This window comes from Pseudophryne corroboree, chromosome 1 (assembly GCF_028390025.1).
Source record: "Pseudophryne corroboree isolate aPseCor3 chromosome 1, aPseCor3.hap2, whole genome shotgun sequence".
NCBI lineage: Eukaryota > Metazoa > Chordata > Amphibia > Anura > Myobatrachidae > Pseudophryne > Pseudophryne corroboree.
This window is the reverse complement of record NC_086444.1, coordinates 887,952,174-887,969,508: the sequence shown is the minus strand read 5'-3', so window position 1 is coordinate 887,969,508 and position 17,335 is coordinate 887,952,174. Positions and strand designations below refer to the sequence as shown.

The 17,335-nt window shown below is 46.5% G+C and overlaps 1 protein-coding gene across 6 annotated transcripts in view; it reads left to right on the top strand.

Moving 5' to 3' along the window:
* ZGRF1 (zinc finger GRF-type containing 1) overlaps positions 1-17,335 on the top strand; it is a 363,865-nt gene that overhangs the window by 265,661 nt on the left and 80,869 nt on the right. For all 6 annotated transcript variants that reach the window (XM_063920146.1, XM_063920145.1, XM_063920142.1 and 3 more), the window contains exons 13-15: positions 2,542-2,726; positions 4,222-4,418; positions 5,722-5,861. In XM_063920146.1, coding sequence (XP_063776216.1) covers positions 2,542-2,726; positions 4,222-4,418; positions 5,722-5,861 — 522 coding nt within the window. The remainder of the gene's footprint in view (positions 1-2,541; positions 2,727-4,221; positions 4,419-5,721; positions 5,862-17,335) is intronic.

The following is a 17,335-nucleotide window of genomic DNA, read 5'->3' as shown; positions in this document are numbered from 1 at the left end:
TCAGATGCATCAGCGGATAACCCTGTCTCCAAGGACAAGGGTGTTTTCTTCTGCGGTGGCTGCAGAAAGCTCATCTATGAAAGGGCCGCAGATTCGACATTCAGGACTGGGTCCTGGTGACCACGGATGCCAGCCTGAGTGGCTGGGGAGCAGTCACACAAGGAAAAAATTTCCAGGGAGTGTGATCAAGTCTGGAGACTTCTCTCCACATAAATATACTGGAGCTAAGGGCAATTTACAAGGCTCTAAGCTTAGCAAGACCTCTGCTTCAAGGTCAGCCGGTATTGATCCAGTGGGACAACATCACGGCAGTCGCCCACGTAAACAGACAGGGCGGCACATGAAGCAGGAGGGAAATGGCAGAAACTGCAAGGATTCTTCGCTGGGCGAAAAATCATGTGATAACACTCTCAGCAGTGTTAATTCCGGGAGTGGAAAACTGGGAAGCAGACTTCCTCAGCAGGCATAACCTCCACCCGGGAGAGTGGGGACTTCAGCGGGAAGTCTTCCACATGATTGTAAACCGTTGGGAAAAACCAAAGGTGGACATGATGGCGTCCCGCCTGAACAAAAAACTAGACAAATATTGCGCCAGGTCAAGGGACCCTCAGGCAATAGCGGTGGACGCTCTGGTAACACTGTGGGTGTACCAGTCAGGGTATGTGTTCCCTCCTATGCATCTCATACCAAAAGTACTGAGAATCATAAGAAGGAGATGAGTAAGAACGATACTCGTGGTTCCGGATGGGTCAAGAAGGACTTGGTACCCGGAACTTCAAGAGATGCTTACGGAAGAACCGTGGCCTCTACCTTTAAGAAAGGACCTGCTCCAGCAGGGGCCTTGTCTGTTCCAAGACTTACCGCGGCTGCGTTTGACGGCATGGCAGTTGAACGCCGGATCCTGAAAGGGCATTCCAGATGAAGTCATCCCTACCCTGGTCGAAGCCAGGAAGGATGTAACCGCAAAACATTTTCACCGCATTTGGCGAAAATATGTTGCGTGGTGTGAGGCCAAGAAGGTCCCTACAGAGGAATTCCAACTGGGTCGTTTCCTACATTTCCTGAAAACAGGACTGTCTATGGGCCTAAAATTAGGGTCCATTAAGGTTCAAATTTCGACCCTGTCGAATTTCTTCCAGAAAGAACTGGCTTCAGTGCCTGAAGTTCAGACGTTTGTAAAAGGGGTACTGCATATACAGCCTCCTTTTGTGCCCCCAGTGGCACCTTGGGATCTCAATGTTGTTTTGAGTTTCCTAAAGTCACATTGGTTTGATCCACTCACCACTGTGGAATTAAAATATTTCACATGGAAGGTGAAGATTCTATTAGCCCTGGCTTCAGCCAGGCGTGTGTCAGAATGGGCGGCTTTATCATATAAAAGCCCTTACTTAATTTTTCATTCTGACAGGGCAGAATTGAGGACTCGTCCTCAATTTCTCCTTAAGGTGTTTTCTGTTTTTCACATGAACCAACCTATTGTGGTACCTGCGGCTACTAGGGACTTGGAGGACTCCAAGTTACTTGACGTTGTCAGGGCCCTGAAAATATATGTTTCCAGGACGACTGGAGTCAGAAAATCTAACTCGCTGTTTAGCCTGTATGCACCCAACAAGATGGGTGTTCCTGCTTCTAAGCAGACGATTGCTCGCTGGATTTGTAGTACAATTCAGCTTGCACATTCTGTGGCAGGCTTGCCACAGCCAAAATCAGTAAAAGCCCATTCCACAAGGAAGTGGGCTCATCTTGGGCGGCTGCCCGAGGGGTCTCGGCTTTACAACTTTGCCGAGCTGCTACTTGGTCAGGGGCACACCCTGACTGAGGAGGACCTGGAGTTCTCTCATTCGGTGCTGCAGAGTCATCCGCACTCTCCCGCCCGTTTGGGAGCTTTGGTATAATCCCCATGGTCCTGACGGAGTCCCCAGCATCCACTTAGGACGTTAGAGAAAATAAGAATTTACTTACCGATAATTCTATTTCTCGTAGTCCGTAGTGGATGCTGGGCGCCCATCCCAAGTGCGGATTGTCTGCAATACTTGTACATAGTTATTGTTACAAAAATCGGGTTATTCTTGTTGTGAGCCATCTTTTCAGAGGCTCCTTCGTTGTTATCATACTGTTAACTGGGTTCAGATCACAGGTTGTACGGTGTGATTGGTGTGGCTGGTATGAGTCTTACCCGGGATTCAATATCCTTCCTTATTATGCACGCTCGTCCGGGCACAGTATCCTAACTGAGGCTTGGAGGAGGGTCATAGGGGGAGGAGCCAGTGCACACCACCTGATCCTAAAGCTTTTATTATTGTGCCCTGTCTCCTGCGGAGCCGCTAAACCCCATGGTCCTGACGGAGTCCCCAGCATCCACTACGGACTACGAGAAATAGAATTATCGGTAAGTAAATTCTTATTTTTACAGCGCCAACTTTTCTGCGGCTATTTGGATACCGGCCCTGGTCTGCAATCTTTGCCCTTGAAGCCGCACAACTCCTGTTATTTAGTAATTTCATTTCAACTAAAACCACCTCTCCTTCTATTTCTCTGCAGAGCATTTAAATATAATAATGTTCGAGCTGTCCCAACGGTTGCACAAAGCTTTCTCCAAAGTTGACATGTCCTTCTATACGTCACCAAGTAGAGACGAGACAGTCGGAAACAATAAATCTGCTCCACACTGCCTGCACCAACAGCCTGCCAAGCTTGTAATGGTCAGAAAAGAAGGGCCCAATAAGGTATTGTGTGTATACAGTATGTCATTGTAACAGTAATGTGTTGTGTTTATGGAAATAGATGATTTCTTTCCTCCATAAAATAGAAGCAATGTTAGGGCAATGGTCTGATTCACCAAATAAAGCATGGCATCTATTGCACCTGTTGTTGGTTTGTCGGTTCATCAATCAGAAAGTAGTCATGGTCTGAATGCTGACAATAGGTACACGTCACCACTGACATGTCGACAGTGAGAATGTCAACCATAATATCTAAGCCTGACCCTTATGCTGATATGTTCATAATGTAGATAATGTTAGTGCATATCAATTACACATGTGTTCCGTAGCCAACAGGATTCCCTGTTAGCTCTATGTAGCTGTGGAGTGCTGCTTCCAGGTGCTAGATCTTGGAAGAGTGGCCAGAGTAAAAGTAAGGCAGTCAGTAGTGTGGACTGCTAGCCTGGGCGGTGGAATTAAATGGTTTGTAAAATTAGAAATGCTTGTTTTGTAAAGCATAGATTAAGGAAAACTATTGTCCATTATCTCTCATTAACGTTTTATGTGTGCTAAGTGTGAGGTGGTGGGGTTAGTAGAAGTCGGAAATGGGTGGAAGGGGGGTGTAAATCAAGGATTCAAAGTAGTTAGGTGAGACGTAGCGCCATCTCTGTGTCTTCGTATCCACTTTTATAGTTTCATGTGTTTTCTACATCATGTCGTCACTGTGACAGATTGCCAGTAGATAAGATAGGAACGTAACTGAATGCAGTGACTAAAATAAGTGGCTGTTATGTTGTGTTCTCTGCCCACACTAGCTGGGTGTAGGGTTCTATGAAGCATAGAATTTAATTTGTTATGATTCAGTCTGAGTGTCACATTAAATTGTGCTCTGATTTGCCACAGTTGCTCTGAAAATAAAACTCCTTAGTGCTGGTACTGAATATACACATAATAAGCCATTTAAATATGGGCTCTTTAGAGCCTAAGCTGTGGGTGCTGGGAGAGTGAACAGAATTTTAAACTTTGCCAACCTAGTAGTCTTTGTATAATCGACAAGTATCTCTAAGACCCCCTGACCATTATACCAAAAGAGAAAATATAAACACATAATTCCAAAATAAAGTTTACATGGATATAAGACTTCCCAAAACTATCGTTGACCCTGCTACGAAATATTAAATATTCTTCTTGATTATTTATTGTTATTACTCTTGGATTTCATGTACTAACTTGTTGTCTATACTAATTCTTGTATATACATATAGGGGGAGATTCAAATGTTTGAAAAGTCAGTTGGGAGTCAACCGACTGTTCAAACATTTGACTTCCACCCATAATGTTTTACTTCCTCTATATTTAAACAGACCACATATTTATGTACTTTTGTTTTTGTGAATTATTTGTAATGGCTCCTTACCTTGTTTGTATATAAATCATTGTAATCAGCAATATAATATGTATAGTGTGTTTGTATTCTGACAGATGTTATATGCTTATAATGGTTGATCTCTTTTTCCAGGGCCGTTACTTTTATACTTGTGATGCCTCTAAAGCTGATCAGTGTAAATTCTTTAAATGGCTGGATGAAGTAAAGGGGACACATCCAGAGAGAATGAAACCTGACTCCAGAGTTGTCCTGGGGGATATGAAGAGCTTGTCTAGCTATGTCAGATGCCAGAATATAAAGCTGTATGAGGAGAGCCAGCTTATTATACGGTATGTGCTTTATTGGTGATTTATGTCCTGAACACTTTAGCATTTTGTTCTTATTGAAATAGTTAATCTCTTATGTTCCAACGCCAGATTTACTTTTGCATATTCAGTAACATGTTATGTGAAGCAAATTATTACAGGTTGAGTATCCCATATCCAAAATGCTTGGGACCAGAAGTATTTTGGATATTGGATTTTTCCATAGTTTGGAACAATTGCATACCATAATGAGATATCATGGCGATGGGACCTAAGTCTAAGCACAGAATGCATTTGTTTCATATACACCTTATACACACAACCTGAAGGTAATTTTAGCCAATATTTTTGATAACTTTGTGCATTAATCAAAGTTTGTGTACAGTCACACAATTCATTTATGTTTCATATACACCTTATGCACACAGCCTGAAGGTCAGTATAAATAAAATTATTACAGGTTGAGTATCCCTTATCCAAAATGCTTGGGACCAGAAGTATTTTGGATATCGGATTTTTCCGTATTTTGGAATAATTGCATACCATAATGAGATATCATGGTGATGGGAACTAAATCTAAGCACAGAATGCATTTATGTTTCATATACACCTTATACACACAGCCTGAAGGTCATTTAATACAATATTTTTAATAACTTTGTGTATTAAACAAAGTTTGTGTACATTGAGCCATCAGAAAACAAATGTTTCACTATCTCACTCTCGCTCAAAAAAGTCCGTATTTCGGAATATTCCGTATTTCGGAATATTTGGATATGGGATACTCAACCTGTATTATTATTATTACTGCAGTTTTACTTTTAAAAACTTACCTTCTATTAAATTGCCTTAGTTGTCTCAGAAATATGCCTAGTACCCTTAGTGAAATAATTAATTGTATAAGAATATGGGTGAAGTACAAACATGTTGCCCAGTTTATGGAGTAACAGTATAATTTAAGATTCTAGATTTGCAACTGAACTGTACCAGGGACATTCTGTAAATTGAGAACCTTGTTGAGTGAATCAAGATTCCTGGAGAATATAATATTTGGCAGGTGATAAATTTGCTCTTTGTAATCTGGTACCACATGTGACAAACTGTGTATGTTCACCAGTAACATCTTTCAGGTAATGGGAGTTGAGAGGGTGGTTTGTAACGAGTGAACATTGACTCTACTAGTATAAAGTTCAGTCCCTCTAGGAGTGAATCAGGCAAACAATAAATGTTGCAAAAAGATAAATAGAAGGCCAATTATGTTTATGTGAGGGTTGGTCCAGTGTACTTTGACTCTAAGGAAATGTTGCTCTCACCTTGTCTTTTACAGGAGAATGGCTACTTTACCAAGAAGACAGTTTGGCAAGTTTTCAAAAATTGTGAATGCGGATTCAGAGTTTTGTGATGCATCAAAAACCAAACTTTATCTTAAGCTTAGTAGGAAAGATCTTTCTTCTGTTTACAGCAAAGGTATGACTCCACTGCAGTTGTTCTAAGGTGTATGAAGGGGATAGTATCGGGATGCTGGCAGTCAGAATACAGACATCGGCATCTCGATGCACCGGATCCCGATACCTAGAAGGTAATTATGCTAACAGTCCCGTTGTACCCCCCTAACCCTCCCTTCCCACAGCCTAGCCCTCCCCGGTGGTGCCTAAACCTAACCCCCCCTTCCTGCAGCTTAAACCTAACCCTCCATCCTCCGCAACCTAACACTAACCCTCCCTGGTGGTGCCTAACCCTAACGCCCCCTTCCCACAGCCTAAACCTATCCACTCCCACCCCCAGCCTGACCCTAAAGGGCCCCAGCATGCTTACATTAAGGATGCAGGTAGTAAGCAGTCCAGCTCGGGCATATTGATCCATGTTGGGATCCTGGCATCAGCATTCCAACCATTGTCGGGATTCCAGTATCAGCATTCCAACCAGTGTCGGGATTCCGGCATCAGTATTCCAACCATTGTCGGGATTCCAGTATCAGCATTCCAACCAGTGACGGGATTCCGGCATTGGTTTACCGACTGCTGGCATCCTGAACGCCGGTATGCTAACTGGATCCCATATGAAGTTTGTCTTCTAAATTGTTAAATATGCTTACAATGGGTAGTCAGATTGTAGGAGAGTCTTGCTGAGTTTCATGTAATACCTGATTATGAGGGTGGTTCGACAAATTGGTGATGAATGTAGAATTTTGAGGGGAAAATGAATTTTTCTCTAACGTCCTAGTGGATGCTGGGGACTCCGTAAGGACCATGGGGAATAGCGGGCTCCGCAGGAGACTGGGCACTCTAAAGAAAGATTTAGTACTATCTGGTGTGCACTGGCTCCTCCCTCTATGCCCCTCCTCCAGACCTCAGTTAGAATCTGTGCCCGGCCAGAGCTGGGTGCTCCTAGTGGGCTCTCCTGAGCTTGTTAGAAAAGAAAGTATTTTGTCAGGTTTTTTTTTTTTTTCAAATACTTTATTGGTCAACTGTATAACAATTACATACATTAGTATATAGTATAAGGACACAGTTGCACCCTGGTCAGCAATCTGCCAGTATAAACCATGTGGTACAGAAAAAAGAAAGCAAAAGGGTCAATCATGCAAACAGGGTTATGGAGTATCCTATGAAACTCCTCTTAAAAGGGTGGGTGTCCCTGATCTATCATTTCAAGATTATACCATGTAGTGTGTGTCACTGCTTGTCGTAAGGGGATCTTAACAGGACCATCTAGCATCTGGACGTAGGGGAGCCATATATCAAAGAATCTCTTTATTTTGTTTTCTTTGTCAATTAGCATTTCCAACCACTCCATGTGAAATAAATATGATAGTCGTGGTAAGAATAAAGCTAAGGATAGGGAGTCTGTAGCTATCCATTGCGATAGTATTGTTTTCTTGCCTGCTGCTGCTATTTTAGTTAATAACAGGCGTTGGCCAGTCGACATCTTGGAAGCAGAAGGTGTCGGGTGTATATCCCAGATGACCCACTCCGGGGAGGTGTCTAGGGTGAGATGTAGCTTGTCTTTAATAAAGGTTTGTATTATGTCCCAAAATTTACGTACTTCTAGGCAGCTCCACAGACAGTGGTATATGTCAGCATCTACCATGCCGCATTTAAAACATTTAGAATCAGAGGCCGCCCCCATTTGAAGCCTTAGTTTTGGTGTGATGTAGGATCGGTGTAAGATTTGATAATTCATCTGGTGGAGCCGTATATAGTTCCTTGTAATAAGTCAAGAAGGTATCAGCGATGGTTGTCGGGTTAGAGGACAGCTGAGCATCAGATTGGAGGGATAGAATGTGTGAAGTAGGGCGCTGACTGCGAACTACATTTGCCAAGAGTTTGCCGGCTTTATTTCCCCATCTGAAGTACTTGTGTTTTTGAAAGTCCAAAGCATATTGGGCTCTCTCTGTACAGAGGTTGTCGTAAATATGTTTTGTCTCAATGTAAATTCTGCAGTTGTCTTCCGTCGGGGAAGCTAACAACGCTGCATAGGAATTTGTCAGGGCCAGGCCGAGATCACGGAACCGTTGATTTAGGCGTTTGCGCTTAGCAGCCACATATGCAATGATATAGCCCCGTATCACCGGCTTGGATGCAGACCAGAAAAGGTTAATGTCATCTGTGTGTTGTGCGTTGTCATTGGCATAGTTAAGGAAATTAGCCTCCAAATATAGTTTAAAGTCAGGGGAAGTATACAAATGTGAGGGAAATCTCCAATTAAAGGAGGTCTGCTTAGGGGATTCTAGTTTGAGTGTGAACCATGTTGGTGCGTGGTCAGAAATGGCGATATTTTCTACCTTTGAATCGCATATCCTGGAGAGCAATCCCGCTGGGAGCAACCAATAGTCTATCCTAGTAGACGTGGCATGTGGATGAGAATAAAAAGTGTATTCCCGATTAACGGGGTGTTGGTGTCGCCATGGGTCTACTAGGTGTAAGGATGACAGTAAGAATTGCAGAGAAGCTGGTATAGTGTAGTTCTGCCCGCTAAGAGTACCTGACCTATCCAGGGATGGTTGTAATGTGGAATTAAAATCGCCTCCAATAACCAAGCTACCCTCGGCCCATTCTTGGAGTCGGACGTAAATGTTTGAAAAGAAGGCTTTATGATCCGAATTCGGTGCATATATGTTCACCAAAGTGTAGTATTCCCCTTCTATTTGCGCTTTGATGAATAAGAACCGACCCTCTACATCTTCCAAGGTGTCTATTATGTTATAGCTAAGGGACTTGTGAAATATAATTACTACTCCTCGTTTCTTAGAGGTAAAGGATGCTGCATGAAAACTCTGGATCCAGTTATCTCTAAGCACATTGGGGTCCCCCGATTTCCAATGAGTTTCTTGCAACATTGCTACATCGGGTCTTAATCGTTTAAGGTGTTGTAATATCTTTTTTCGTTTAATTGGAGTATTAAGACCCTCCACGTTCCAAGTAAGGAACTTTAGCTTCGTCTTAATTTCTAAAGAGGCAGCCATAAAGATGTCAGATCTAGCCTATACCTGTCCTGTCAGACATATGAGGTAACAAATAAGAATTTACTCACCGGTAATTCTATTTCTCGTAGTCCGTAGTGGATGCTGGGAACTCCGTAAGGACCATGGGGAATAGCGGGCTCCGAAGGAGGCTGGGCACTCTAGAAAGATCTTAGACTACCTGGTGTGCACTGGCTCCTCCCACTATGACCCTCCTCCAAGCCTCAGTTAGGTACTGTGCCCGGACGAGCGTACACAATAAGTAAGGATTTTGAATCCCGGGTAAGACTCATACCAGCCACACCAATCACACCGTACAACTCGTGATATGAAACACAGTTAACAGTATGAAACAATAGAGCCTCTCAACAGATGGCTCAACAATAACCCGATTTAGTTAACAATAACTATGTACAAGTAATGCAGATAAACCGCACTTGGGATGGGCGCCCAGCATCCACTACGGACTACGAGAAATAGAATTACCGGTGAGTAAATTCTTATTTTCTCTAACGTCCTAGTGGATGCTGGGAACTCCGTAAGGACCATGGGGATTATACCAAAGCTCCCAAACGGGCGGGAGAGTGCGGATGACTCTGCAGCACCGAATGAGAGAACTCCAGGTCCTCCTCAGCCAGGGTATCAAATTTGTAGAATTTTGCAAACGTGTTTGCCCCTGACCAAGTAGCTGCTCGGCAAAGTTGTAAAGCCGAGACCCCTCGGGCAGCCGCCCAAGATGAGCCCACCTTCCTTGTGGAATGGGCATTGACAGATTTTGGCTGTGGCAGGCCTGCCACAGTATGTGCAAGCTGAATTGTACTACAAATCCAACGAGCAATAGTCTGCTTAGAAGCAGGAGCACCCAGCTTGTTAGGTGCATATAGGATAAACAGCGAGTCAGATTTTCTGACTCTAGCCGTTCTGGAAACATATTTTCAGTGCCCTGACAACGTCTAGCAACTTGGAGTCCTCCAAGTCCCTAGTAGCCGCAGGCACCACAATAGGCTGGTTCAGGTGAAACGCTGACACCACCTTTGGGAGAAACTGGGGACGAGTCCTCAATTCTGCCCTATCCATATGGAAAATCAAATAAGGGCTTTTACAAGACAAAGCCGCCAATTCTGATACTCGCCTGGCAGAAGCCAAGGCCAATAACATAACCACCTTCCACGTGAGATATTTCAGATCCACGGTTTTTAGTGGTTCAAACCAATGTGATTTTAAGAAACTCAACACCACGTTGAGATCCCAAGGTGCCACAGGAGGCACAAACGGGGGCTGACTATGCAGCACTCCTTTTATAAATATCTGAACTTCAGGTACTGAAGCTAGTTCTTTTTGAAAGAAAATCGACAGAGCCGAGATCTGTACTTTAATGGAGCCTAGTTTTAGGCCCATATTAACTCCTGCTTGCAGGAAATGCAGAAATCGACCTAGTTGAAATTCCTCTGTTGGGGCCCTTTCGGCCTCACACCATGCAACATATTTTCGCCATATGCGGTGATAATGAGTTGCTGTAACCTCTTTCCTGGCTTTAGTAAGCGTAGGAATGACTTCCTCCGGAATGCCCTTTTCCTTCAGGATCCGGCGTTCAACCGCCATGCCGTCAAACGCAGCCGCGGTAAGTCTTGGAACAGACAGGGCCCCTGCTGCCGCAGGTCCTGTCTGAGTGGCAGAGGCCATGGGTCCTCTGATATAAATTCTTGAAGTTCTGGGTACCAAGCTCTTCTTGGCCATCCACGAGTATCGTTCTTACTCCTCGCCTTCTTATTATTCTCAGTACCTTTGGTATGAGAGGCAGAGGGGAGAACACATAAACCGACTGGTACACCCACGGTGTTACCAGAGCGTCCATAGCTATCGCCTGAGGGTCCCTTGACCTGGTGCAATATCTTTTATAGCTTTTTGTTGAGGCGGGACGCCATCATGTCCACCTGTGGCCTTTCCCAATGGTGTACAATCCTATTGGAAGACTTCTGGAGGAAGTCCCCATTCTCCCGGGTGGAGGTCGTGTCTGTTGAGAAGATCTGCTTCCCAGTTGTCCACTCCGGGAATGAACACTGCTGACAGTGCTAACACATGATTTTCCGCCTATCGGAGAATCCTTGTGGCTTCTGCCATCGCCATCCTGCTTCTTGTGCCGCCCTGTTGGTTTACATGGGCGACTGCCGTGATGTTATCTGATTGGATCAGTACCGGCTGGTTTTGAAGCAGAGGCCTTGCTGGCCTCAGGGCATTGTAAATGGCCCTCAGATCCAGAATATTTATGTGTAGGGAAATAACCTGACTTGACCAAAGTCCCTGGAAGTTTCTTCCCTGTGTGACTGCCCCCCAGCCTCAAAGGCTGGAATCCATGGTCACTAGGACCTAGTCCTGTATGCCGAACCTGCGGCCCTCTTGAAGATGGGCACTCTGCAGCCACCACAGTAGAGATACCCTGGTCCTTGGAGACAGGGTTATCAGCCTATGCATCGGAAGATGCGATCCGGACCACTTGTCCAACAGGTCCCTCTGAAAAGTTCTTGTATGGAACCTGCCTAATGGGATTGCTTCGTAGGAAGCTACCATTTTTCCCAGGACTCGCGTGCAATGATGCACCGCTACCTATTTTGGTTTCAGGAGGTCTCTGACTAGAGATGACAACTCCTTGGCTTTCTCCTCCGGGAGAAACACTATTTCTGGTTTATGTCCAGAACCATCCCCAGGAACAGTAGACGTGTCATAGGAACCAGCTGTGACTTTGGACTGTTTAGAATCCAACTATGCTGTTGTAGCACTTTCCAAAATAGTGCTACCCCGACTACCAACTGCTCCTTGGACCTCGCCCTTATAACGAGATTGTCCAAGTACGGGATAATTACAACTCCCTTTTTTCGAAGGAGTATCATCATTTCGGCCATTACCTTGATAAAACACCCTCGGTGCCATGTACAGTCCAAACGGCAGTGTCTGGACTTGGTAATGGTAATCCTGTACCACAAATCTGAGGTACTCCTGGCGAGGATGGTAAATGGGGAAATGCAGGTAAGCATCCTTGATGTCCCGGGATACCATGTAATCCCCCTCGTCCAGGCTTGCAATAACCGCCCTGAGCGATTCCATCTTGAACTTGAATTTTTTTATGTTCAAGGATTTTAAATATAAAATGGGTTACACCGAACCATGCGGTTTCGGTACCCCAACCCGTGTGGAATAGTAACCCCGTCCTTGTTGAAGTAGGGGCACCTTGAGTATTACCTGCTGGGAATACCGCTTATTAATTGCCTCTAGCACAGCCTCCCTGCCTGAGGGAGTTGTCAGCAAGGCATATTTTAGGAAACGGCTGGGGGGAGACATCTCGAATTCCAGCTTGTACCCCTGAAATACTACTTGAAAGAAACAGGGATCCACCTGTGAGCGAGCCCACTAATTGCTGAAATTTTTGAGACGGCCCCCCACCGTACCTGGCTACACCTGTGGAGCACCCGCGTCATGGTGTGTACTCACAGGAGGCGGGGGAAGAATCTTGATTCTGGGAACAGGCTGACTGGTGCAGCTTTTTCCCTCTACCCTTGTCTCTGTACAGAAAGGAAGCGCCATTTGACCCGCTTGCTTTTCTGAAGCCGAAAGGACTGTTCCTTTGTCTGTGAGGAAACCTGAGGTAAAATTATTTCTTCCCAGCAGTTGCTGTGGATACGAGGTCCCAGAGACCATCCCCAAATAATTCCTCACCCTTATAAGGCTCTCTATGCGCTTTTTAAGTCAGCATCACCTGTCCAGTGACAGGTCTCTAATACCCTCCTGACAGAATGGACATTACATTTATTTTGGATGCCAGCCGGCAAAATATCCCTCTGTGCATCCCCCATATATAAGACAACGTCTTTAATATGTTTTTATGTTTGCCAACTAGTATCCCTGTTTGACAGGGTCACCGACCACGCTGCAGCAGCACTATCTGCAGGTCTCAGTCTAGTACCTGAGTGTGTAAATACAGACTTCAGGATAGCCTCCTGTTTTTTATCAACAGGTACCTATTAAAGTGGCCGTATCCTAAGACGGCAGTGCCACCTTTTTTGACAAACGTGTGAGCGCCTTATCCACCCTAGGGGATATCTCCCAGCGTAACTTATCTTCCTGGCGGGAAAGGGTACGCCATCAGTAACTTTTTATAAATTACCAGTTTCTTAACGGGGGAACCCACGCTTTTCACACACTTCATTTATTCATCTGATGGGGGAACAAAACACTGCCTGTTTTTTCTCCCCAAACCTAAAACCCATTTATAGAGGTGCTTGGGTTAAAGTCAGAAATGTATAACACATTTTTTTTTGCCGGGATCAAGTCACGGATGTTCCTAGTGGATTGTGTATATGTCTCCACCTTGTCGACACTGGAGTCAGACTCCGTGTCGACATCTGTGTCTGCCATCTGAGAGAGCGGGCGTTTTTGAGCCCCTGATGGCCTTTGAGACGCCTGGGCAGGCGTGGGCTGCGAAGCCGGCTGTCCCACAGCTGTTACGTCATCCACCCTTTTATGTAAGGAGTTGACACTGTCGGTTAATACCTTTTACCTATCTATCCACTCTGGTGTCGGCCCCACAGGGGGCGACATCACATATATCGGCCTCTGTTCCGTCACCATATAAGCCTCCTCATTCAACATGTCGACACAGCCGTACCGACACACCGCAGACACACAGGGAATGCTCTAAACGAGGACAGGACCCACAAAAGCCCTTTGGGGGGACAGAGTGAGAGTATGCCAGCACACACCAGAGCGCTATATAATGCAAGGACTAACTGAGTTATGTCCCCTATAGCTGCTGTTTTTATATATAATGTATACTGCGCCTAAATTTAGTGCCCCCCCTCTCTTTATTAACCCTTTGTAGACTGCAGGGGAGAGCTAGGGAGCTTCCTTCCAGCGGAGCTGTGAGGGAAAATGGCGCCAGTGTGCTGAGGAGATAGGCTCCGCCCCTTTTTCGCGGCCTATTCTCCCGTTTTTTATGGAATTCTGGCAGGGGTATTTACCTCATATATAGCCCCTGGGGCCATATATTGAGGTATTTTAGCCAGCCAAGGTGTTTTTATTGCTACCTCAGGGCGCCCCTTTCTGGCTCTGTAAGGGGGACGGCGGCGCGGCTCCGGGACCGAACATCAAGGCTGGGCCTGCGGTCGATCCCTCTGGAGCTAATGGTGTCCAGTAGCCTAAGAAGCCCAATCCGGCTGCAAGCAGGCGAGTTCGCTTCTTCTCCCCTTAGTCCCTCGCTGCAGTGAGCCTGTTGCCAGCAGGTCTCACTGAAAATAAAAAAATCTAAGACTATTACTTTCTAAGAGCTCAGGAGAGCCCCTAGTGTGCATCCAACCTCGGCCGGGCACGAAATCTAACTGAGGCTTGGAGGAGGGTCATAGTGGGAGGAGCCAGTGCACACCAGGTAGTCTAAGATCTTTCTAGAGTGCCCAGCCTCCTTCGGAGCCCGCTATTCCCCATGGTCCTTACGGAGTTCCCAGCATCCACTAGGACGTTAGAGAAATAAGATATACCGTGGGGCTCCCCATGTCCCAGCAAATAGGGAAACCCAACCATCAATAGGGGTGGTAACACTGTGCCAAAACATTTACATTAGAAGTATCTGTAACCAGGTTGATACAGTAAGTCCATTTTCCAAATTTTTTTGAACCCATAACAGTGGTCTAAACCTAGTAGTAAAGTTCTGATCAGATGGAGGATGAAAGGGAGGGGGGAGGGGGGAAGGGAGGGGTGGGAAAGGGAGGGGCAAAAAGATGAACAGAGAGGAAAAGGAGAGAAGGGGCGGAAGGGCCCCGCATTTTCCAATATCAAAAGCAAATAGTACTGTAATAAGCAGAACATACAGAGTATTAGTGATCAGCCATACATTACCGAGAACGACCTCCATAAGGGAGATGATATATGCATTAATTCTATGATGAAGTTCGATATCAGTCTCTGTCTTTGGAGGCAGGAGAGGAGTGTTGTCGTAAGGATTCTGCAAAAGTCTTTGCTTCTGAAGATGTGTCAAATAGATACGTCTTGCCGTTATGTTGAACGCGGAGCTTCGCCGGGTAGAGTAGAGCGAATTGAATGCCCTCGTCAAACAGGATCTTGCAAGTGGGAGATAATTCCCTCCTTTTCATGGCCACATTATAGGAGAAGTCCTGAAACAAAAGCAGCTTTTCTCCATGAAAGGAAAGCTCTCTGGCTTTGCGGTATGCATCCATCACTTTGACTTTATCTGGGTAGTTGAGGAACTTGAATATTACCGGTCTAGGTCTCCTGCGATCTGTCTGGGAGTCAGGACCAATTCGGTGCGCCCGCTCAATCGCTAAGGACTCCCCATCCGCCAGGCAACCCAGCTCGAGTGGTAGCCAAGAGGAGACCAAAGCTAGCAATTCTTTAGGTCTGACTGATTCCGGTAAGCCAATCATGCGAAGATTATTTCGACGGTTACGATTTTCCAAATCTTCTAGCTTTTCCTGTATCGCGGAGATGGTAGACGTTTGAGAGTCGATGACGGAGCGGGCGGTGGTCAGATCGTCTTCCAGATTTGAGACCCGTTGTTCGACTTCATCCAGTCGTGAGCTATGTTCTTTTAACTGCGTCATGGTGGAATCAATGGCGTCTTTCAGTCCTGCGAGTTTCTTGTCCAGCAGTGGCGAGAGTATGTCAGAGATTTCCTGTGCTCTGGCCACCGCGTCCATAGTGTATCTATTGGGGTCTGGTACGCCATCCAAGACGTTGGCATTAGGGGACGAGGGCGGTGAGTTATTAGAGACCGAGGCAGATGCCCTGGTGTCTTTGGTTTTTGCCGGTGCAGTGCCGCGCCCCCCTCTTTGAGGTTTGGCCACGTATTTATCCATATAAGCGTGGTGGTCGCACGATACAGAAAATAGGTGATTTCAAATAACCTGCCCTGCAGGGAGGAAGTGAGGGTGCGTAACCACTTTTATTGGTATGTTAGATCACCACGACCCTTGTCTAGATAATGTTAGCTTACTGCAGGATCTGTGTAATGTAGCCTGTGGTCAGGGGTCCCGATAAAGGATGTGTAGAACGGGTCCTGACTTGCTGAATTGGATCAAGTTGGCTGAGATACAGTCCGCCACCCTTGCTGTTGTGGAGTTTCTGATGTCTGGGGCTCGTGAGGTACAGGCCAAGAAGCCTGTTGTTCCTGGGATCACTGTGGTGCCAGGCGGGGCAAATCAGTGGGGGAAGACTGGTTCAGTGCCCCTGCTTATAGTGGCTATCTCCAGGCACCTTTTGGCTGCAAGCTGCGGAGGTGCAGTGTGACGTGTGCGGGCCTCTGTTAATGGCGGCAGTGTGTGGGGCCTAGTGTGGCGCACTCACCCGTCTCCAGGCCGCGTCTCCACTCCAGGCGGACACTTGCGGCGTCACCCTCCTCGCCGCCAGCAGCAGTGTCACGGAGCTCGGAGGTGCAGGGAGCTAGACGTGCCCGGTATCGACGTCCGTCTCGGGCAGGGAGCAGAGAGCCAGGCCGGGAAGGTAAGGGTCAGGGTGCTCGGCCACTTCCAATATGGCGGCCGCTGGCAGCATGCGCCACAGCTGGCGCTCGAACTCCGGGGATAGAGGCGGTGGGGAGCCGGGGAGGTGGTCCCCTCTTGCCCACCACTATCTCCGCTGGCCCCTGGTGTAGATTTTGGGGCTCAGATCCCGGTGTTTAACCCGTTAGGTGTCACTCGGGCAACAGGGGACGGAGAGCTCCTTTAAAATGCGGCCAGCAGGGGGTCCGCCCACCGGAAGTCCTTTGTCAGGTTTTTTATTTTCAGAGAGCTTCTGCTGGCAACAGACTCTCTGCTACGTGGGACTGAGGGGAGAGAAGCAAACCTACTCACTGCAGCTAAGTTGTGCTTCTTAGGCTACTGGACACCATTAGCTCCAGAGGGATCGAACACAGGTACCTAACCTTGATCGTCCGTTCCCGGAGCCGCGCCGCCGTCCCCCTCGCAGAGCCAGAAGCAGCAGAAGCAAGAAGACATCGAAATCGGCGGCAGAAGACTCCTGTCTTCACTTAAGGTAGCGCACAGCACTGCAGCTGTGCGCCATTGCTCCCACAGCACACCCGCACACTCCGGTCACTGTAGGGCGCAGGGGGGGGGGGGGCGCCCTGGGCAGCAATTAAGATACCTTTTGGCAAAATTATACATATATAAAGTCAGGCACTGTATATATGTACGAGCCCCCGCCATTATTTTTACACAGAAACGGGACAGAAGCCCGCCGCTGAGGGGGCGGGGCCTTCTTCCTCAGCACTCACCAGCGCCATTTTCTCTCCACAGATTCGCTGAGAGAAGCTCCCCAGGCTCTCCCCTGCAATAGAAGAGGGTAAAAAGAGAGGGGGGCATATAAATTTGGTGCAAAAACAATATATACAGCAGCTACTGGGTTAACACTAAGTTACTGTGTGATTCCTGGGTCATATAGCGCTAGGGTGTGTGCTGGCATACTCTCTCTCTGTCTC